Below are 22,858 nucleotides of genomic sequence, written 5' to 3'. Positions count from 1 at the left end.
CAGCCTAGCCTCAGGGTGAAGTGAACTGCTTCAGACAACTCCATGAGTGGGGAATAGACAAAGACAGAAACTGGTGTCTGAATAGCGAAGCAAGAATTTTAAAAGTATTGGCTGAAGGAGGGGGGGCATTTGGGCACCACTTCAGCCAGCAAAATGTTTTGAGCTGTCATTGTCTGTCCTCTATATACACCAGGTACTCTGATGCCCATTTACTTGGTGCCATATAGTCCCTATCTTGTCCTCACAACAACCATGTCAGGTAGACCACATAAAACTATCCAGGGAGCCAGGAAAATGCACAGAAGTGCTTGAAGCAAAGTATGGTTTTATTACAATTTTAGTGTGAACAAGTACTTGAACTGAGGCCTTCCAGAATCTTTCAGGGCTGCCTGACCAAGTCTAGTTTGTAAATAGAAGAAAGAAATGGGGGGGGGGGAGAGATTTGAGTCCTAAAAGATGTTAGAATAAACAAACTTGCATGTTCACTTTAAGGGACATTTGGGGAAATATCCCGTGTACCTGTTTAACATGATGTAACTTCCTAATGGGTGGGATTAGTTACCTGGCTTCCTCCTCCTTTGTCCTGGAGATTTCTGAATAATCTCCATTGCTGATTTTTTTACTTCTGGGAGAGGTCGCATGGCAGATGCTCTCCTCTGATAGCATCACTACCAAAGACTAAGATGGACTAAGACTTCTACTTTTTCTTTCATCTAAGCTAAAGCTTATGTTTCTGAACATACGAAAGGTCGTGAGTAAATATTCTTTATCTTTTACCTAAGAAGATTGTGTCTGTTGTTATTTGTGCATAGGGAAGGTGTGGACTGGTTTTATCTCACTCTGCTGCTTGCAATTTCATATATCTGCTAAGAAATAGGACCACGAAACTTAGTTCCTATTTCATTTTATATTTTTAAAATACCAAACAAATGAAACCTGGGTTGGAACTGCTCCAGTTTCTAGGAAAACATGGAGTGAACCACCAAAAATTACAGATCAACATTCCCCCCAAGGTCACACAACAAGGCCATGACTGAAGTGGGACTTGAATTCCAAGCTCCCAAAACAACTAGCTCAGGGAAAGCCTTCCTGCTGCCCTGCAGATACTGTTGGGCTCCAGCTCCCATCACTCCCAGTCAGCATGGCCAATGATCAAGGATGATGGGAGTTGGACTCCAACAACATCTGGAGGGCACCAGGTTGGCTGCCTGTGCTCTTGCTCCTGGACCAGAAGGGTGATTAAAGGGCAGGTTTTGTTTTCCAGCATTCTAAGAAGTAGCATTCATTAATCACGTAACAATCACATTGTATCTCAGCAGCCAGTCCAAAAGTCCTACCAAAGAGACACGCCTTGCATCCCCTCCCATAAACTTGTAAATGAGAGGCACTTTCAGCTTCAAGGGACTGGAGAGATCATCTCACAACCTCAAGGCAATTGCTTCCAGCAGTGACAGTGCACACTTTCTGTGATGTTCAGTCACAAAGCAGGGCTTGATTTAAGAAACACATTTTGGCATGGGAGCTCACATAGGGAAAGGCGGCTTTTACGATGTGCAGTGATGAATGTAGGAAGCTGCCTTATACTGAGTCAGGCCATTGATCCATCCAGCTCAGTATTATCTACACTGACTGGCAGTGTCTCTCCAAGATTTCAGAAAGGGATCTCTCCCAGTTCTACCTGGAGATGCCAGCAATTGAACCAGGACTTTCTGCATGCAGATCAGAAGCTCTACCACTGAGCTATGGCCCTTCCTCAGGTCCTGTAAATGAAGGTCTTTAAAGGTCAAAAACAGCAGCTTGAAGTGGGTGCAGAGGTTTATTGAATATGAACACATCTCCCAGTATCCATGATTAGATGAGCAGCTGTATTCTCTACAGTACTAGTTAAAGATTTCTGAGTCATCTTCAAAGGCAACCCAACGCAGAGCACGTTCTTTAATCTGACAAATCTATTTGTGCCTATTGGCTCTCCAAAAATGTAAGATTGCTTTGAAATGGTTTTTCATGCAAAACGTTTTGTGATATCAAGCAGTTATCTGCATGGTTTAAAATTATAGTCACATAGAACTGTTCATCATTAATAAAGAAGGTTCATTTGTCAAACGTGGATGGGAAGAGGATACAACATACCTCATAATTTCCATATGAACATTAAACGATTGTATTTTCAATCTAATTTTAAATATTGTTAGGCTGCCTTTAAGGGTAGGTTACAAGTCACCTTACAAGGTAAAAAAAATACAGTATAATCACAAAACTCAAAATACTTAATAAAATCACAAATATTGAAACACATATCAGCCCAAAATGATATAAATCCAATACAAAAACTTACAAATCATCAGCAATGCACATTTGAAAGTAAATGTAAAAGAACTCTGGCAAAACAGCTTATCAGTTGAATGTTTAATTTAATAGAAGCTTTTGGGCTAAAGAAAATTATTCTAGGGATTATGTAGAAACAGGACAAAAGATACAGAGCTGGCTCCTGGTTTGAAGGGGCTCTGGTCCAAATGTCTACTAGTGGGGCCACCCTTATCTCAATTGGTTTTCTCTAGTTTACCTGGTGGCAGCACTAGCCAACTGGCTCCAGGAACCACCATGTAAATTTCCCACAATGTCTCCAATGTAGTGTTGTTCTGGGGCATTGTGGGAAATTTAAATGGCAGCTCCTGGAGCCAGACACTTTTTTCAGAGGAATGCATGAGCCTGGTATCAGCAGTGAATCCCACTGGGACCCTGGAGCAATTGCGCAAGGATGCCATGCACTGACATCAAGCCAGAAAACATGTCACTCAGTGAAGCCTTGAAAAACCAGCACTTCTGACTAATTGGTTTTGCACCGCTCAAATGAGTGGCAAATGTTGCCCTGTTTTTACATATTTCCAAGAATGATTTGCTTTGACTTTGGGAACTAAACTTCCACAACAAAACCCAATTTTGTTAAACATGCTGTCACATTCCATTTACTGGCTTCATATAACTAACATGAACTAATTGTGCCATGTATATTGATATGATCTAGCCTGCAAAAATGCTGTGCCCAGGCCAATAACCTATAATTTAGCGTGACCACTGTACAATAGTAAAGATTAAAAAGATGACTGATAATGTCAGGCGGGTATAATAAAGCCCTTTCTCCACAAGGAGCATATTTTTGTTCCACAGGACTGATTCAGGGTCGTCCTGGCATTCTTCTAGAGCGAGATGTTTCTTGATCTGTTGCAGTTCTGCATTCAGTTCTTTCAGAAACATCAAGCTATCTTCATCGGCTTTTCCTGGCAAGGGAAGTTCAACTGCCTGTTTGTTCTCTTTGGATTCTCCTGTATGGAAGAAAATGAGAAATATATATATTAATATGTCAAGGAAACCATGTTTGAGAATAAAGAAATACAGGATTAAAGAAATGCTGATTGTTTTGATTCTAAATTTGATTCACATGAATGCAATCAGTTGTAACACATCAGGGAGCATTGGGACATTTCCACTTGAAAGGAGCACACTTCCATCTTCATTAAAACCAATGCCAGTTATTGGATTCTAGACAGGGCCTTAGTAATGTTTTCCTTGCAGGACTCAAAATCCTGGGGAAGATCTGTACATCCTCTGGCAGACAAGGGACAGTCAGGAAGACTCTTACAGTGCAATTCTATGCATTTTATGCAATTCTACTCAGAGCTAAGTCTCACCACTAAGTTTAATGAATTTACTCCCAGGTAAGTGTGTACAGATTCATGGCCTTATGGTATTTATGTAAAGTGGCTCTAGAATCAATTTTAATGTATTTTTTTAATTCCTGCATGTAATGGATGAATAAGAGCTTGTATTTGATTTCAAGATTTCAGTAATACCTTACTTCCATTTTCTACATTGCATTACTCTTTCTACTATTGCATTAACACATTTGAGACTAAAAAGAATGAGTGAAATTGCCCTTACCTAGACTAAAATAAGGCGGCTTCTATACAAACCTGTTTTCTCTAGGATGAACATTCACACAGTTGTATAAAGAATTCAAGCCATTGTGTTCTAGTGTCCTTTCAGATCAAATTGTGTTTAAAAAAACAAAGCAAAACTTAAAATGCAACGTGGACTGGCAAAGTGTTTCTCCTTCCTCTTGGCCATTAACGCTGGTTTCTTCCTTGCCCCTGTCTTTGAAAGTGAGACACCTTTATCAGCTGTTGGCATTTTAATTAGTTTCTTCTTGTTCACCCACAGTAGCCCTGGCATATCCCCCCCCATTTTTAGCTCAGATTCTGTTGCCTGGGGGAAGAGAGCCCTTAATTTCTGGTTTTGGTTACAATCCCATACCCACTTACCTGGAAGTAAGCCTCATTGAATTTTGATGCTTTAATTTGGATTCCTGCATTGAACAGGGGGCTGGACTTGATGGCCTTACAGGCCTCTTCCAACTCTACAGTTCTATGACTATGAGTAGACATGTATAGGATTACATTGTTATTCTGTTTTAGACAAAGCAATTGCTCATACATTATTGTTATTTTATTTTTAATTATTACAATGTCACACATATAAAATAAAAACCCTGTATAAGCAACTGCTCTGGCTGAAGACAAAAAACAGTAATTAAAGCCACTTTAATTGCACTGTGAGAGCAAAAACAGACTAATTAAGGAGCCAACCCTGGAATTTCAGGGCCATGAGTAAACAAGAAGCAACTCATTAAAGGGGCATTAGCTGAGAAACAGAAGCCACTTTAGAAGAAAGGGACAAAGAAGAAACCTTTAACTCAAGAGCAAGAAGTAGGAGAAAATAACAGGACTTACTTGTGAATAAGCATATATTAGGATCTTGCTTATGAAAACAGGCTTTGTGAGATTCACAGAGAGAATATAAGTACAATATTAAGTGCTGTGTGAACTCACCATTGTAATTCTACTTTCAGCTGATTATGCCTCAACAACACTAAAAGGCTGGCTATTCTGTGGAATCAACCTAAGAAATCCTGAGGGTCATCCTGCGGGTTTACAGTAGCTCATTTCTCTGTCCATAGACTCATCCACATGTTCTTCTTACCTCTTTCATCAGCCGAGTTATGGCAGCCACCTGATGCCTGTAGGTCCATTTCACACATTACACAGCAACAAACTCGGGTTTGTTCCAACTGTACACTCAGGAGGGAGCTAGAACCAGTCCCAGTTCTCCAGTGAGTCCATATGACTTTTTAAGAGTACACTTAAACCCTGTGTGTGTCCCTAAAAATGTGCATTATGATAAATTTCTTTAACAGTGGATGACACTGCTTAACATTTACCCTCTTCTCCCGCTTTATAGATTATCCCCCCCTTTTCTGTAAAATGTTTACATTTTGGAAAATGCTTACCTAAACTTGTCCCAGGGAGATCAGGCTCCTTATTCTTCTTCCTCAGGATTCGATTAATAAATTTATTTCCCTTGAAGGATGGGAACTTTGATTTCTTCTCCTTGAGATAGAGTACCACGGCGTTCTCCAAGATACCAAGGACCATAAAGGTGAACATGCCAGTGAAAAACATTGCTGTATCGAAGAAGAAACAGGAGGGGTGAAAAGCTGCCCCCTCAGAGGGCTTTTCTTTCGGTCTCTCTATCCAGCATTCAGGACTCTCACTAAGCCACCCCCTCACCCTCTCAATAGGCCACATCCTTCAATGGCCCTGCTCTGCACCCTTCTTGAGTGCCAGCTAGGCTAGAATGTATCCTGAACTATTATATGCCTCTTCCTTACCTGGATAGAGGTGTGCATGTAGAAACCTCTGACTTTTGCATGGCTGTAATACAGCCTACAGTAAGAAGGTGAGAATCTCATGCATTGCTCCGCCCATATTTTTACTCTGGCCACACCCACTTTTGTCTTTAGTCCAGCCCACCACTGGCATATGGCCCTTGGAAGGTTGCCCATGAACTGTGAAGAAGGTTCTCTACCTCTGCTTTAAAGCATGACCACAGACACAGAGTTATGCTGCCTAACCAATGGGCGTATATATCATGAGGAATTGGAGGGAGGGCTGGTTGGAGACAGTTATTGGAAGAGGCAAGGGCCTTGACCTTGGAGTTGTTCATTGGGGGAGCGGGGCTCTGGCAGAAAACAGAGTTAATACTGGGTGTGGCACAGCATCTCAAAGAGATGTGGTAAGGACCATACAAGTGACATGTGAGTTTGGCACTCCTTTGTGGGCAGATGCTTGGTATGTGGGGAGATAGTGGCATGGTAAAGATGATGGTTGCTTTTGTGTGTGCTTGCAGTAAGATGAGTTCGAATTAGGTCTAATGCTAAAAGAATGCTGTGTAGTGATGGGAGTGTCACCGGGATGGTGACAGTGGCAAATTTGCAGGATTGCTTGCAGAAACCTGTAGAAGTTCTAGTTGCCTTTTATGATAATTAAATGCATAAAAAACCCACACCCTTTTTGTAAAGTATTGAATTAAGGTACAGATTAAAGACAATATAATTCACTCAAAGCACTGAAACACAAAACTGAGTAATTCAGTGCCTAGCATGGAATCCTTCTTTCTCAGCTATATGAGACTTAAAAAATAGAGATTTCCATAGCCAGTCAAATAGATCAGACATTAAAATAATGTATCTGTTCTGTACTGGATGGCTTTAAAAGAAGACTAGACAAATTCATGGAGGACAGGGCTATCAATGGCTACTAGCCATGATGGCTGTGCTCTGCCACCCTAGTCAGAGGCAGCATGCTTCTGAAAACCAGTTGCCAGAAGCCTCAGGAGAGGAGAGCGTTCTTGCACTTGGGTCCTGCTTGCGGGCTTCCCCCAGGCACCTGGTTGGCCACTGTGAGAACAGGATGCTGGACTAGATGGGCCACTGGCCTGATCCAGCAGGCTCTTCTTATGTTCTTATGGTAGTGCAGAGGAGCCCATGGGGCAAGACAGGTCACTTGTTGCAGCACTAAGAATTCCTATGGAGCAACTTGCTCAAAAAAGGGTTGGTGTTGAACTGAGGGCTCTGCCTTCAGTCCACTACTCTTATATGATTCACCCCGTTTTAAAGAATGAGGCTTTATACATTTAAATCACCCTTATACCACTTTAAACAGCCATGGCTTCTCCCAAAGAATCCTGGGAACTATAGTTTGTTAAGGGTGCTGAGAGTTGTTAGGAAACCTCTATTCCCCTTACAAAGCTACAATTCCCAGGGTGGTTTAACAATCAATCCCTCTTCCCAGGGAACTCTAGGAATTATAGTTCTGTGAGGGGAATAGCGCTCTCATAACACACTGTTCTTCAACCTTGGGTCCCCAGATGTTCTCAGACTACAACTTCCATCATCCCCAGCCAGCTTAGCCAGTGGTCATGGGAGTTGTATCCAAGAACATCTGGGGACGCAAAGTTGAAGAACACTGTAACAACTCACAGCACCTTTAATAAACTACAGTTCCTAGGACTCCGTGGGAGAAACCATGACTTTTTTAAGAGGCATGATACTGCTTTAAATGTACAGTGCAGATGGAGCCCGCCCCTCGAGTCTCTTAAAAGGTCCACCTTCTGGCCTGAAGACAGACACATTTCCTGTGTTCCATAGCCTCCTGCTTGGTATGATTCCTGTGCTGTGGGACTGGCAAAGTACTGAGGTTCCTCAGGCCCATGCGTGGGTCCCATCTCTGGTTCTATGGACTTTGGTGCTGTGGTGGCATCCGGTTCAGTGGGTTCCTGTCTGCCAGTTTTCACCAATGCTCCCCACCTCCTGCAGCCGTGTGCACCATATCCCACACTGTCCCATAAGATCCCCCAAACCTCAGGAGCAGCTTCTTTGGAGGGGGGCACAAAAGGCTGCAGTGAATTAGTGAGCACTGGGTGCCCCTCTGCCTTATGTGAGCAGAACTGCCCGATAACTGTAAGACAGGGATAATAACACTGATATACTGTATCGGTATATCGGGTTGTTGTAAGAATTGGAAGATACAGTAGAGCCCCGCTTATACGGCAGGTTAGGGACCAAGCCCCAGCCGTAAAGCGGAACCCATAGACTATAATGGGGCCGTCGTGTGAAAATGTCGCAAAATGTCACAAAATCAGCTTTAAAAGGGGGAATAGTGCATGTCAGAAGGACCTTGGAATTGCAGTGGATCGCAAGTTGAACATGACCCAGCAGCGTGATGCTGCGGCAAAAAAGGCAAACACAGTTTTGGGATGCATAAACAGAGCTATAGTTTCCAGGTCGAGGGAAGTAATAGTCCCACTATATTCTGCATTAGTCAGGCCTCATCTGGAATACTGTGTTCAGTTCTGGGCGCCTCATTTTAAGAAAGATATAGACAAGTTAGAGCGGGTTCAGAAGAGGGCAACGAGGATGATAGCCGGTATGGAGAACAAGTCTTATGAGGAAAGGTTGAAGGAACTTGGCATGTTCAGTCTGGTGAAGAGAAGGCTGAGGGGTGATATGATTGCACTCTTTAAGTACCTGAAGGGCTGTCACATAGAGGAGGGTACAGATTTGTTCTCTGCTGCCCCAGAGGGTAAGACTAGGTCTAATGGTTTTAAGTTGCAGGAGCGTAGATTCAGATTGGATATTAGAAGGAACTTCTTGACAGTAAGGGCGGTTCGGCAATGGAACTGACTGCCTAGGGAGGTGGTGGGATCCCCTTCGCTGGATGTCTTCAAGCAGAGGCTGGACAGCTATCTGCGGGAGATGCTCTAGCTGTGGATTTCCTGCTGTGAGCAGGGGGTTGGACTCGATGGCCTACAAGGCCCCTTCCAACTCTATGATTCTATGAATTTCCCGCTGCGCCGCATTAGCGGAACGCCGGAATGCGAAGCGCCGGTAAGCAGGGCCCTACTGTAATGTATTTGATGTGTTTTGAACACTTTAATGCAAAATGCTAAGGAGTATTGTTTTTCTATTTTTGTACAATGCCTGATGATGATTCTTAAATATATCTCCAACTAAAAATCAGTTACTGACCCAAAGACCTGCTTGGCGGAGCACAGTGTGAATTGGTCCAATGAAACCAGCCAAAACTGTTTGAGTGCCCCCAACAGTTCAAAGGCTGGTAGTGCTGAATAATCCTCACAACAAAAGATGGTTACCTATTACTGGCGGATTATCTGATGTTGCTGGTAGTTTATCATTAAGAATCATAGACAAAAATGAGACTTGCAGGATCAGTGTCACTTTGAAGGCAATCTTTTCTCCAGGAGAAGCAAATGCATAAGAAATAGCCATATCCAGCAAAAAGAGAGTAGAAGTTGGCAGGATCAGAACTAACACATACAAAATGGATCGCCTCTTCATACGAATCTGTCCAAACAATAAAACACACACACACACACAAATAAATATAAATATTACAGCAAAGAATGAAACTATATTTTCATTCCCAGTGATAATATAAATCCATCAATGGTTCTGATTCTTGAGGGTGGATGAGACCACAGTCTTCTCTCTTCCTAAAGCGATGCATATTCTTAATATGACTCAGATTCTGGGAAACACTGGCAGGCTCTGGGGTGGAATCCAAAGAGCAAGTGGAGAGGCCCTGAAATGGGTCCCCCTCCCAGCAGCAGTGCAATTCCGTGCCAGAGATTTATGGATTTATGGTTCCTCTGCCTTTGAGAGCCTGGCAGGGAAACATTCTATAATCAGAATTTTCCCTATACTATACCTTTTTATTTATTTTCTATAAATTTATTTATTTATTTTATAACACCCATCCCTGCATCTTTAGGTCAGAAAAAGATGCATGTTTTACATTTTAAGGCACTTGAGCCCCAGCAGGTAATTGTTGTTATGTGCCTCCAAGTCGACTACGACTTATGGCAACCCTATGAATCAGCGACCTCCAAGAGCATCTGTCATGAACCACCCTGTTCAGATCTTGTAAGTTCAGGTCTGTGGCTTCCTTTATGGAATCAATCCATCTCTTGTTTGGCCTTCCTCTTTTTCTACTCCCTTCTGTTTTTCCCAGCATTATTATCTTTTCTAATGAATCATGTCTTCTCATGATGTGTCCAAAGTATGATAACCTCAGTTTCATCATTTTAGCTTCTAATGATACTTCTGGTTTAATTTGTTCTAACACCCAATTATTTGTCTTTTTCGCAATCCATGGTATGCGCAAAGCTCTCCTCCACGAAATTTCAAACGAGTTGATTTTCTCTTATCCGCTTTTTTCACTGCCCAACTTTCACATCCATACATAGAGATCAGAAATACCATGGTCTGAATGATCCTGACTTTAGTGTTCAGTGATGCATCTTTGCATTTGACCAGCAGGTAATAAAATAAAATAAAATAAAATAGTGATCCTAGTTGCAAGGGGAAAAGAACATTTTCATGGACAGGGTGGGTTTCAATCACATACCAGCAAATTCAGGTTGTGCAGTTATAGTTGACTGGGAAGGCTGGTGCAACAAACCTGCTTCCCTAAAAGATTGGACTTTCTGTGATAAGCAAAGTGACATAAAAATGCAGTTAAAGTGTGGGATGACACTTGCTTTGACACAGTCTCATCCCGCCTCTCTCCAAACAAATTAGGAAGAATGCTCAATAAACAGGTCATCTGGAAGTGGCTAAGTTGTGCTTGCTTCAGTGACACATATACTAACGCAATGCATGCTTGCTTGGAAGTAGATCCCAGTGTGCTCAATGGCTCTTACTACAGGTAAGGATTGCAAACTCAAGATGCTGTTCTATTTGCATAACTTCTGCTTAAACAATTACTTAATCTCAAAGTGCATCATCAATATATTGTAAAGCACTAATTTATTATCTTTAGAAAAGTAGTCAGTACAATACTACCCCTTGTAAATTTACTTCCTCTTTACAAATTAACACCCTCAAATCCAAGCAGCATGTCTAAAAAAACCTGGCCTTTATAAATGCAGAGAAAAACCTATAAGCATTAAATGAACACTAGATATATAGGGAGGTATTTTCTTGTTCCCACATTTCCTAAATGTATTAGTAACTGTCTACCTGGTAAGTGACTGCACTAAAGTTCACCACACCGTATGTCAGCTTATGTTGTATGATCTTCAGGTCCTGAAACTTCCATTCCCCATTGGTTAAGTAATGATGGCGACTATCTTGGCTTGCTTTCTTGGAAGTTTTCAAGCTCTTCAGTAATATTTCCTGATCTAGAGTCAGCAGAAACCAAATGTTATAGAAGATTGCTACTTCAGGGCAGTATAAAAAACCCACAGTCCTGGCCTGAGTTAAATACATATACAAACTGAAACATAGCTGATGAACCCATTAGGAATCTGTACTATGTTGGGTTTGATGTTTATTTCCTGCCCCTGCCCCCTTAGGACTTCCTTGTGGGGTTGTGTCATAACTGTTCTGTCTTGTCCCACAGCTTGCTCATTGTGTGAATTAAGTCCCAATGGGACATCATACTCAAATTTGTAGTGATGTATCATCAGCACAAATGACTGACCATGGTCAGCCCCCCAAAGGAGCAACTCTGAATTAATTTTGGAATTAATTAAGTGCAGAAAAGAGCAATAATGTGGACAATGAAGAAAAATATGCAAAACAGAGAAAGATGGATACATTTGGAAAGATACAAACCGAGTATACAGCAGGGACCTCATGGTGAAGGGGCAAGGAAGAAATCTACTACTCCTATTCACAGGTTGTATCCAATGCTAGCCCGACTCAAAGTAGATTCACTGAAATTAATGGACATGACATTAATTCCAATGGATCTACTCTGAGTAGAACTTAGTTAGATAGAACCCAGTACTACTACTACTAATTGCAAACATAGGTGGAAAAGGAGTAATTTGTGAAGGTTTGGAGATCAGCATGAATACATGGGGTACAAATTTGGGGTGTGCACTGAAAAAGAAATGAGAGAGAGAGGAAAGCCAACAATTATGACAGTTCAGAGAAATACATCTGTGCTCAGCAGGATTACCTGAATGAAGTGAAGTTGTTATGGTTAAGTTGCATTTTTGCTCATCGAAAGGAAATGCATGGACATCCAGACTGCAGGATGACGTGAGTCGATATGCTTGAAAAGTAAGCAGCTCACCATTATATGATAACAAAGCAGCAGGGCTGGATGTGAACTTGTCTTCATCTGCCCTAAAGATATGATAATAGGAAAGGTTTGCATTTTGCACATATTTGCACAACCTATAGGTCTGGCTCCTACATGGAAAACGTCTTTATTAATGTAATAACCATGCAAGGGTGAACATGCAGACATTGGCCTCATGGGTTATATAATACTATAAAATATATCTGAAGGGTGATATAAAAATAATTATAATAAAAAATAAATCAAAACTTTCACATACTCATAGGAAAGCTTATATATGGATTCTGTAATTTTTAATTTCCAACCATTTTTGCAGTACTCATTATTTCAGCTGCTATTAAAGAAAAGGTCTGGAGGTCTGAATAACTTTGATAATATTATGCTTGTTGGGATAAGCAAGCTTGCATGCTTTTAATAGGGTGATGTCCCTTCTAGGCAGAATTTGGTGACACCTCTATGCTTGTTTACTGTGATGTAACTTCCTATTAACCAGGTGGATTTTTTATTCTGTTCCTCATTCTTTGTTAAGACAGTTGTTGTTCTCTTTTTTTCATATTCTCCATTAAGCCACAGGAGAGAGAAGCCTCCACAGGTTTGTTTCCCAGATAATCCCAATCATGGACTAAAATCTACTACCTACTTTTCTCTCCAAGCTAGATCCTATGTTTCCTGAACATATGAAAGATTGTGAGTAAACATTCTTAATGCCTTTTACTGTCTCTGTTGCTTTTATTCAGCTAGTCTGTATGAGGCGAAGGTGGGCTGGTTAATTCTCATTCCGCTTTGCAAAATAAACTCTGATGAGAGATAGAACTACTAAAATATTTCTATTTCATTTAAGCCAAACAGGTTTTGGGCACCAGATAACCTGAGAATTAAACCAGATTTTTCAGGATTTTATTTTGTGTCTTTTTAGCATTCCACCCCCCCACGCATATCACACAGTAGCTGAAAGAAACTTGTTTTGGTGCTGTTTTTCTGAGTTGTTTGCAACCAAGCTCTTCTCAGACCAGCAATAAAAAATGTATTTGCAAGCCAATAGAGCTTTTACCAGACAAATGCCAAAGCTAAGTGCTCATAATTATCAACAATGGAAAGATAGAATAAAAATTGCACTAGAAGCAAATAAAGTTTATTCTTGTACTAAAAACCCAACGCCAGAGGGAGATGGCCAAGGGCTAAGAGAATGGGGAAAGAAAAATGCCATTGCAAAACTACTATTTTTGATTCTCTGGAAGGTGAGCAGCTGATTCATGTAATGGACTGTAGTACAGCTAAATAAATGTTGGATGGCCTTCAAGCCTCATTCAGCTTTACAAGCTTCAAATCTCAAACAGTATGGATGAGACAGATGGTGAAGCTTAGACTGGAATCAAAGGAAAATTGTGAAAAGCATATAACCCTTGCTGAAATTTATAATGTTCTTGGATCTCTTAACCCTTCTTCCTGTTTAATAGATCCTTGTCCATCTTGGCTGGTGATGGATGCAAAAGATGAATTGGGAGATAGGATTAAGGATATAGTCAATGCTTCTTTGGAAGAGGGGCTTGTTGCCTTTGGCACTTAAAGTAGCTGTGGTCTCTCCTATTCTAAAAAAACCGGCCCTGGACCCTCTGGTCTTGAATAATTATCGACCTATCTCGAACCTTCCCTTTTTGGGGAAGGTGATCGAGCGTGCAGTGGCAATTCAACTGCAAAGTCATCTGAATGAAGGCAGCTATCTAGATACCTTGCAATCTGGCTTTAGGCCAAAACACGGGGTTGAATCTGTTTTAACTGCATTGGTTGATGACTTAAGAAGAGCCTTAGATAGAGGAGAATACACTTTCTTCGCCCTTCTCGATCTGTCGGCAGCCTTTGATATGGTTGATCATACCATCCTTTTAGATCGATTAATGACCATGGGTGTTCAAGGAAGTGTCTTGCGTTGGTTTCGCTCCTACCTTAGCGGGAGAACTCAAAGAGTAGCATTGGGGGAAGAGGTTTCTGAGCCTTGGCCGTTGGAGTGTGGAGTGCCACAGGGCTCGATTCTTGCCCGAATGCTCTTTAATGTTTACATAAGACCGCTGGGTGATCTTATTCGGAGCGTGGGCCTACAATTCCATCAATATGCAGATGACACTCAGATTTACCTGTCCTTTAAATCTTCCCCTCAGGTAGCTGTAACACAACTAACCAATGGGCTAGAACTAATAGGGGAATGGATGTCCAGGAATAAATTGCGGCTAAATCCTGAGAGAACTGAAATCCTCCTGGTAGGCGATCGAACTAAATTAGGGATAACTCAAGTGACCTTTAATCAAGTCTCCGTTCCCTTGAGTGATCAAGTTCGTAGTCTAGGCATCATCTTGGACTCTCAATTGACAATGGAGGCCCAGGTTGCGGCTGTAAGCCGAACCACACTTTATCACCCGTCCCTTATCCACAAAATCTGTCCATTTCTCCCTAAGCATCTTCTACCGACTGTAGTAAGTGCCCTGGTTCTTTCCCGTCTGGACTTCTGTAATGCCTTGTATATAGGTTTACCTATGAGAACCATGCGTAAACTTCAACTTGTTCAGAACGCGGCGGCACGACTTATTAAGGGTTGTAACCGGAGAGAACACATCACTCCAATCCTACGGGAACTTCATTGGCTCCCGATAGTGTCAAGGGTGAAGTTCAAAATACTGGTTATAACCTATAAGTCTTTTTCTGATGCTGGCCCAATTTATTTGAAGAACAGACTTTCTCTTCTTGGAGAAGGTGGTCGTACTAGATCCTCAGCCATTAGATCTCTTGTGGTTCCTTCAATTAGAGTGGCTAAATTAGCTGGCACTAGGTCCAAAGCCTTCTCTATTGCGGCTCCATTGTTATGGAACTCCCTGCCAGTAGCCATCCGCCTAGCACCTTCACTCTTGTGCTTTCGGAAGCAGCTGAAGACCTGGCTTTTCGAGTAGGCAGGAGGAGAAATTTGTTTAGCTGTGTAGTTAATGCTGTGAATTCGGTTTATGGTTTATTTTGATCCTCTATTTAATTTATTTGACTGTTTTGTATTTGTTTTTGGTTATGTATTATTCTTTTATTGTACGTCGCCTAGAGTGACAGGATTTTACCTGCCAGATAGGCGTCTAATAAATTGTGGATAATAATAATAATAATAATAATAATAACAACTTCTTTTACTACTATATTTGACAAATTGAAGTTAACTGGACTTGAATTTAATGACCAACAGAAGATGGGTGTCATGGCCCCGTCAGAGGACTCCTCAGATGAGGACGACTCAGGAGTAACAGCAGCAGACCCAGGAGCAGCAGACTCAGAAGGAGACACGGAGGAGCCTCCTGAGAATCCAGCTCCTTCTTCCCCTCAGCTGCAGAGCACCCCAGATACAGCAGAGGCCCTGCAGCCAGACACAGACAGTGCACAGGATACTCCCCCCTCACCTGCAGAACGTAGACAGCAGAAGGTCAGGCAGAAGAGAGGCAGGCCTGTCTCCTTAAGGCCCAAACGCTGAGGGCTCACACTTGCTGTCAACCCTGCTCTTTATAAGGCACACCTTGGCTGCAGCTTGTTGCTGACTGCAACGTCAGGCGTGGCTTGTGTGTTCCTAGTTTCCGTGCAACCTCTTTTGGACTGACCCCTTGGCACTTGATCCCGGACCTCTACTGACCTCGCTTCTAGACTCCTGACTCGGCAAGTACGCTTTGGACAAGCCTGGCCCTTATCAGCTCCCCTCCTCCTAGACCTGGCAGATTTATGGCCAGACTGCCGGCTAAGGACTTTGCTTCCCTGCCAACCACCCAGGAATTTCCAGCCCCCACCGGCACTGCTGACACAGTGTAGAGCTGACAATGGGTTTCCTTATGGGCACATTGTGACATAAATTTGAACCACTTATTTCTCTTTTATACCACAAACATAAAATTAAATTTGAACAGGCATTTGCTAGACTTGGAGAGGAATATATTTAGCAGAAATGCCCTCAGTCACCTACAGCAAGTGGCTCAAATTCCCTGGCCAGTGGGAAGGATAGGAGGAAAGCCCCATCCAAGAGCCAATCACAATGCTGTTTTACCTGTGGTGGGAGAGGCCACCTGGCTAAGCAATGCCCCTTACCCAAGAGCTCCTCAACCAATGGTAGCTCTCCAGGTTTCAAACAGAGAGAACAAAGACAGCATGTGTTACCTGATCATAACAAGAGACCTCAGAAAGCAGGACCCAAAGAGAGCAATTAGCTTTTAATGAAAAAGGGTCTGATGGCCAGGGCCGGCACCAGCCTGTCCCAGGCCCCAGCACACACATAGACACATGCATGCTCCACCTACCTACCTTTCCCATGGTGAATGCTGCCCATGCTGTGCGCACACTGGCTTTTGGGACATCGCGATCCAAAGGTGATTCTGCAACTACAGAACCAGAACCTTGCAAAAGGTATCAAGGTACACCCAAAGTACAGTGATAGCATAAGCAGGTGTGTAAACTGTACTGAAGAAAAGGGAGTCAGGCCCTCATTTCCACCAAGGACTGAGAGAAGAAGCACTAAGGTGCTAGATCTTACACACAGTGACCACTATGGACCATTTCATGCACCCTCACTTGAGAAGAATAGATATGTTCTAATTTTTGTGGATAATTTTTTCAAGGTATTGTGTCACCTACCTGCTAAAGGAGAAGAGCAAAACGCATGAGATGCAAAAGAAATACATTTCGATGGTCAGCGTGAAGTTTGAGAGAAAACCAAAAGCTTTACAGACAGACAATGGTGGTGCCTTTATCTTGCACCATACACAGAGCTTCCTGGATTAGCATGGCATTTTGGACAGGAGGATTGTCAGCCGTACCCCTGAGCAGAATGGAATTTCTGAAAGGAAACTCAGATCTCTTCTGGAAATGACTAAATGCTTGTTGGCTGATGCTGATTTACCCAGCAGACTCTGGGGTGATGCAGTTATCACTACAACTTATCTCCAGATAAGTCAACCCAGATTACCAACCCAGGGCACCACACATGTACCATTCCAGCTATGGCATGGTAGAATTCCAAACCTCGGACATATTTAAGTTTTTGGGAGCATTGCTTTTGCTTACATAGCAAAACAAACGAGGCAGAAGCTAGATGCCAGGACAGAACATACTATTTTGATTGGCTATGCTCCTAGTAGCAAAGGCTACAGAGTAATGAACTTGAAAACTGGTGAAGTCAGCATAAGACACATTGTCTACTTTGATGAGCAACTCAGAGCTGACAAAAGAGGGACTGTGCTAGATTTCTCAGAAGAGCAAAGACACCATGTCCAATCCTTCATAGATATGCCAGTGCCCACATATGGGACACCAGTGACACTACAGACATTTGCACAACCTGACCCAAGCCCTGAGCAGAAGGAAGAGGCAGAGACTGCAGAAGACAAATCAGAGGCTGAGGACAGTACAGAATCAGATGAGGATGTTAAGATGACTGGGGTGGAAGATGCTGGAGAACCAGAACAGATCCCAGAACAGGCTCCCAGATGCTCATTGTAAAACAACAAAGGTGTACCACCTCTATGTCTGTTCCACCTTGCAAAGTTGGCACTACCCAGCGAACTATCAACTTGGGAGGAGATTAAGCAGATTCCAGTAGCTGATGCTGCTCAATGGAGAAAAGCTGCTCAGGAGGAGATAGATGTACAGCACAAGAACAGGATGTGGACCCTGACAGAGCTTCCACCAGCCAAGAAAGCCATAGGGTGCAGATGGGTGTTGAAGGTGAAGCAAGATGCAGGAGGAAAAACTGAACTCTACAAGGAAAGACTAGTTGCCAAAGGTTTCCTGCAGAAATATGGAGAAGAATATGATGCAACATTTGCTCCTGTAAGTAAGAATGCTACTAAGCGTGGCAGCCTCCAAACAGATGCAAATCAGACACCTCAATGTGAAGACTGCCTTTCTTCATGGAAAAATATATGCAGAACCCCCAGGCTTTGTGGACCAGAAATAAACACATCTTGTTTGTAAACTTTAAAAGGGCTTGTATGGTCTCAAACAAGCGGCAAAGGGCTGGAATGAGAAACTGGATAAAACGCTCAAGGAGCAAGGCTTCAAGCAAGTTGAGGTAGACCAATGCCTGTACACCACAAGCAAAGATGGACATTTGACTTTTATCCTGACTTATGCTGATCATCTGATTGTAGCAACTCAGTGAGACTACATAGAAATTGTACATCATTTAAACAAAGAAGTTGAAATCAAAGAATTAGGCACTGCAGCATACTACCTAGGCATCCAAACTGAAAGGGGAGCAGATGGCTCCTACCTCCTCAACCATATGCAAACGTTTGTTGAACTTTTAAAGACTCTAGAACTCAAAGATGCTTACCCTGTAGCAATGCCTATCATGACAGACTTTCTTAAGGACAATAATGTCAGTGAACCTTTACCAAATGACCAGTACAGAACAGCAATAGGGAAACTTCTGTACTTAACCACCGTCACCAGACCTGATATAACAAGTGGTGCAGGGATTTTAAGTAGGAAAACTAGCACACCCATACAAAAGGACTGGATTGCTGTCAAAAGGGTGGGTAGATACTTGAAAGGGACAATGGACTTTAAACTGAGATTGCCAGCTAATAGTGATCCAAAACTTGCATGTTACATTGATGCAGATTGGGCTGGAGTCAGTTCAGACTCCAAATCCACCAGTAGTTTCTTGTTTACATATGAAGATGGACCTATCTCCTGGGCCAGCCACAAGCAAGATATAATAGCATTTTCTTCCACAGAATCTGAAAACATAGCTGCTGCAGAAGCATGCAAAGAAGCCATTTGGCTTAACTGATTGCTAAAAGGCTTTGGAATAAGAGTACAAGGGCTAATTCAGATGATGGAAGATAACCAGAGTTATATTAGACTTTCTCAGACTGAGAGAATCATACCACACACTAAGCACATAGGAATTAAATACCACATAGTGCATGAGCTGACAAAAAGGATTCATCAAAATGAACTACTGTCCAAGTACAGAGATGACAGCAGGCATCTTGACAAAACCATTGCCAAGAGATTCCAGAACCTTTGAGTCAAGATTGGGCTCTGGGGTTCTTACATGCCAGATTGAGGAGGAGTGTTGGGATAAGCAAGCTTGCATGCTTTTAGTAGGGAGATGTTCCTTCTAGCCAGAATTTGGGGATACTTCTATGCTTGTTTACTGTGATGTAACTTCCTATTGACCAGGTGGGTTTTGTATTCTCTTCCTCTTTCTTTACTAAGAAAATTGTTCTTTTTTTTGCATATTCTCCATTAAGCCACAGGACAGAGAAGCCTCCACAGGTTTCTCTCCCAGACAATCCCAGTCATGGACTAAAATCTACTACCTACTTCTGTCTTTTCTCTCCAAGCTAGAGCCTATGTTTCCTGAACGTATGAAAGGTTCTGAGTAAACATTCTTAATGTCCTTTACTGTCTCTATTGCTTTTATTCAGCTAGTCTGTATGAGGGGAAGGTGGGCTGGTTAATTCTCATTCCGCTTTGCAGAACATATGCTCAGCTAAGAGACAGAGCTACTAAACTGTTTTTATTTCATTTAAATCAAACAATGCTCACCCTACCTCTCTGACCTGTGAGAAGTTCCAAGCGTGCAGTCCTTACCTGGGTTTATTTTCCTTCTGAGGGAAGTCACTGGAGGCTTATGGCATTTTGTAATATCTGAGGGTTATATTCAACAGTACTAACGTTTAAATTCCAACAGTGCAAAGACTTATCCTTGCACAATGGAAAGCTCTCCTCCTTTCTTCCTCTCCTCCCCCTGCACACACCCTAATATTGTTCTAGTTTTCCAGTGCTCTGGAAAATATTTTGGGATGGCACAGGGCTCATGCATGTGTGTGTATGGAGGAGATGGTGGAAATCCTGTTGTGCAAGTGCAAGGATTTAGAGGAATACCCACCCTGAGTATCTTTACGAATATACAGATTGAGCATAAGTGCAGGAACAGCAGATAGCTGAAGTCCATGGCTCCCACATCAGATCTCTAGAGAGAGGCAATCAGCACTTCCAAAATGCTGTTGGTTTACAGAACCCAAACCCCACTCTCTCTTTCTCTGTATCCTCAGCATCCTCCCCTTGCCCCTATCATTCAGACACTGTCTATTCTTGTCACAAACACCTAGATTACATCATCCTTAGGGGTGGGGGAAGAAAGGCAATATGACTTTTAGGTATTTCCTAGTCATTCAGAAAACTTAAGGAAGATCTTCTTAACAATTATTTCCCAAGACAATAGATCACTTGTGGATTCCTTTAGAAGAGAGGTGCTTGGCAACTTTGCCAGGGGTATTAAGGGTATTGAGGCTTACTTTAACTCTTCATTAACTCTCTCCGGTACAAATACTGAATATTAAGAATAAGGAGGCTTATTCTAATGCAAAAGTGAAACTTGACCAAAATTAGTTTTCCATTAAAAGTCTCACCATTTTGTGAAATTCAAACTGTAGTGGTAAAACCAGAATTTTGGTAGTGGGGAAAATCTTTTTCTGTTTAGTTTTTTAATTTATTCCTGTGTCACAGGTGGGGAACAATCTGAGGATGAAATAGCAATTTGTGCAAAAGCCATTCAATGAGTCCCTGGATAAGCACACATTTCAACCTAGCTGCAATCCAGCACTCTAACCAAGGCGTAAAAAAATGGTGACCTACCAAGCCCAAATTCAGCCAGGTGTTTGACTTTCCCTTCCCTGGCTAGCAAGGCCACAAAAATAGGAGGATGAACAAATTTGTTCTGAGTCACCCATACGTTGTTAGAAAGTTATATTTAGTCTCATGGTCATGCGTTTTGTAGGACACAATTTTTCCATGGGTTAAAAGTGGTGACACTACATTGTGTGTGTGTGTGTGTATGTATTTGAGTACAATATAACTGGTAGAGAATGCTTTTTTTTGGTAAAGAAGTTTAGACAGAAAAACGGGAAAATGAAAATATATTTTAATGCTGATGCTTAGATTTACTTTAAAACAGTTGTTATAATGTTAATAATGAACATGCAGAATGTTCTTTAATAGTCCAGTCATTTAAAAATGCCCCTTCTGAACAATGTAACAATTTAAGAATCTAGTAAAACCAAATATTTCAAACAATCTGCTATTTCATTGATAGGATTATGGCTATTTTGCATGACAGATAAGCTTGGGGGAGAAATATTTTATTTGAATTCAACCAAATTCTGTCCAAGGAAACTCAAGGTAACCTAAATTCTTTCAAACCATGCAAAATTCACAGGACCTTAATATAGACCCGCTATTAAGGCTACATATATTTGTGCTAATCTCACAGCCCAGGGCTCCTAAACCTAGGACTATAATCACAGGGCAGCATTCTCAGTGCCTGCATATGGAGATGGTAATTCAGATTCAGGATATGGATGCAGGCAGGCAAAGTAATCCTGTGAATTTGCTCCCAAATACAATTTGCAAACTCATTCAACATAGAATAAAAGCAGCTTTACCGTTCATCTATGTAGATGTCTGGGGTCCAAAGAACGTTCACAGGAACAGTGATATTAGTAATGTTACAGAAACTCAAGGGATCCCATGAGATAAAATCATTTTTCCAGATCTAGTGGAGGGGAAAACCAAAAAAAATAGTTTTTTTTAAATTTAATCTGAGTTCTCCTGAGAGGATGGAACTGTTTGCTATTTGCAGGGGAGGAGAAAGAGTACCTTACCACATTTAGCCAGAAATAGAATGTGACCACCTGCAATTTTTCTTGCTGCAAAGAAGCAAAAGGCAGAATATTAGTATACCCGCTTCCTCCTACCCTAGAGAATTGAGACACAGATACATGTGGTGCTACGGGGGGGGGGGAAGGGAGGAGAGATGGATGACCCTGTTTGAAAATTACTACATCCACCACCCCCGGCGAGCAGATCTGCTAGTGTCACTGCCAGGAACTCACCGCTGGAATTGCAGCCACCAAACAAGCAAGGAAATGTTCTGCAATTCTCCACCAACAACTTGCATTTCTCAGAGAGCACTTGTACCCCCCTCCCCAGACTTCCGTGCCCATTCATTGCCCCCTTCTCAATATTTGCTTTTAGTCCTGCCACTGGAGAACAGACCTGATATCATGATACATCTCGCTTACCACTGAAAGGATGGACACCAAGGTAAAGTCTAGGCTAACTTCTAACGTCTCTTCCCAATTCCTCTTCGGTATGGTGTAGGAGAATAAATCCTTATTAGAAGATATGTTCAGGTACTCAGCCACATCATAGTACCCACAAGTCTGTTTCATGGTGGCTTCTGGTAGGGACAAAATGAGAAGATGAATGGGTTAGTAGGACAAGATTCAAAAGTCCTTGTTCTAGGCAGAGTCACACAGTATATTGCTTTGTTGTCTACCATTATTTTGAAAGCCTGTAAATTGGAGAAATTGTTGTCCTTCCTTCCAGCATCAATCCTTCCGTCATGTCTTGTAGTCAATTTGTCAGCTATTAGAGTTGTAGGTGGGCATGAGAGGAAAATAAATGGCCTTACCTGGTACCGAAGAGAAAAGAAAGCTAATAATAACAGCTCTCCACATTCTTCTTTGAGAGTAGAGCCAAGCACTTTTAAGAGCAGAACCAAGGAATTGCTAGGCTGCTCAGTTTACTTAGGCGACGAACAGCAACATCTCCGCATGAAGTGGAAGCCTCTCTTGGCTGTCGGATAATGCATTTCATATCTCTGGTTGCGAATGCCATTTCCCTGAATTCGCTCATAACTTTTTTGGCTCTATATTTGCATCCTTCCATTTCTGCCTGTTGGTCTGATGTGGAGATCACTCTCTTAAAAAACATTTGCTTTCTCTTCCTCTTGACCTTGTGGTTAATTAAAGAGCTGGCTGCAA

General features: G+C 42.0%; 1 protein-coding gene across 1 annotated transcript; it reads right to left on the bottom strand.

Moving 5' to 3' along the window:
• Positions 1 to 1,819: 1,819 nt before the first annotated feature.
• Positions 1,820 to 22,264, bottom strand: LOC133378748 (5-hydroxytryptamine receptor 3A-like). Its single transcript, XM_061613374.1, has 7 exons — positions 22,115 to 22,264; positions 21,476 to 21,585; positions 11,883 to 12,052; positions 10,937 to 11,097; positions 9,049 to 9,259; positions 5,351 to 5,518; positions 1,820 to 3,323 (listed from the first exon to the last, which is right to left on the bottom strand). Exons 1-7 carry the CDS (start codon positions 22,262 to 22,264, stop codon positions 3,064 to 3,066), a joined length of 1,230 nt encoding a protein of 409 aa, XP_061469358.1. The 3' UTR covers positions 1,820 to 3,063.
• Positions 22,265 to 22,858: the final 594 nt, after the last annotated feature.

This window comes from Rhineura floridana, chromosome 3 (assembly GCF_030035675.1).
Source record: "Rhineura floridana isolate rRhiFlo1 chromosome 3, rRhiFlo1.hap2, whole genome shotgun sequence".
NCBI classification, from domain to species: Eukaryota; Metazoa; Chordata; class Lepidosauria; order Squamata; family Rhineuridae; genus Rhineura; species Rhineura floridana.
Note: the sequence above shows the minus strand (reverse complement) of the source record. Positions and strands in the feature narration are given on the sequence as shown.

Coding starts and splice junctions, on each gene's coding strand:
- LOC133378748 (XM_061613374.1), bottom strand. CDS start 22,264: ATGAAACAGACTTGTGGGTACTATGATGTGGCTGAGTACCTGAACATA. Junction 21,586..22,114: donor TGGTGTCCATCCTTTCAGTG/GTAAGCGAGATG, acceptor CCCCTCCACTAG/ATCTGGAAAAATGATTTTAT. Junction 5,519..9,048: donor AGATAATCCGCCAGTAATAG/GTAACCATCTTT, acceptor TCTTCGATACAG/CAATGTTTTTCACTGGCATG.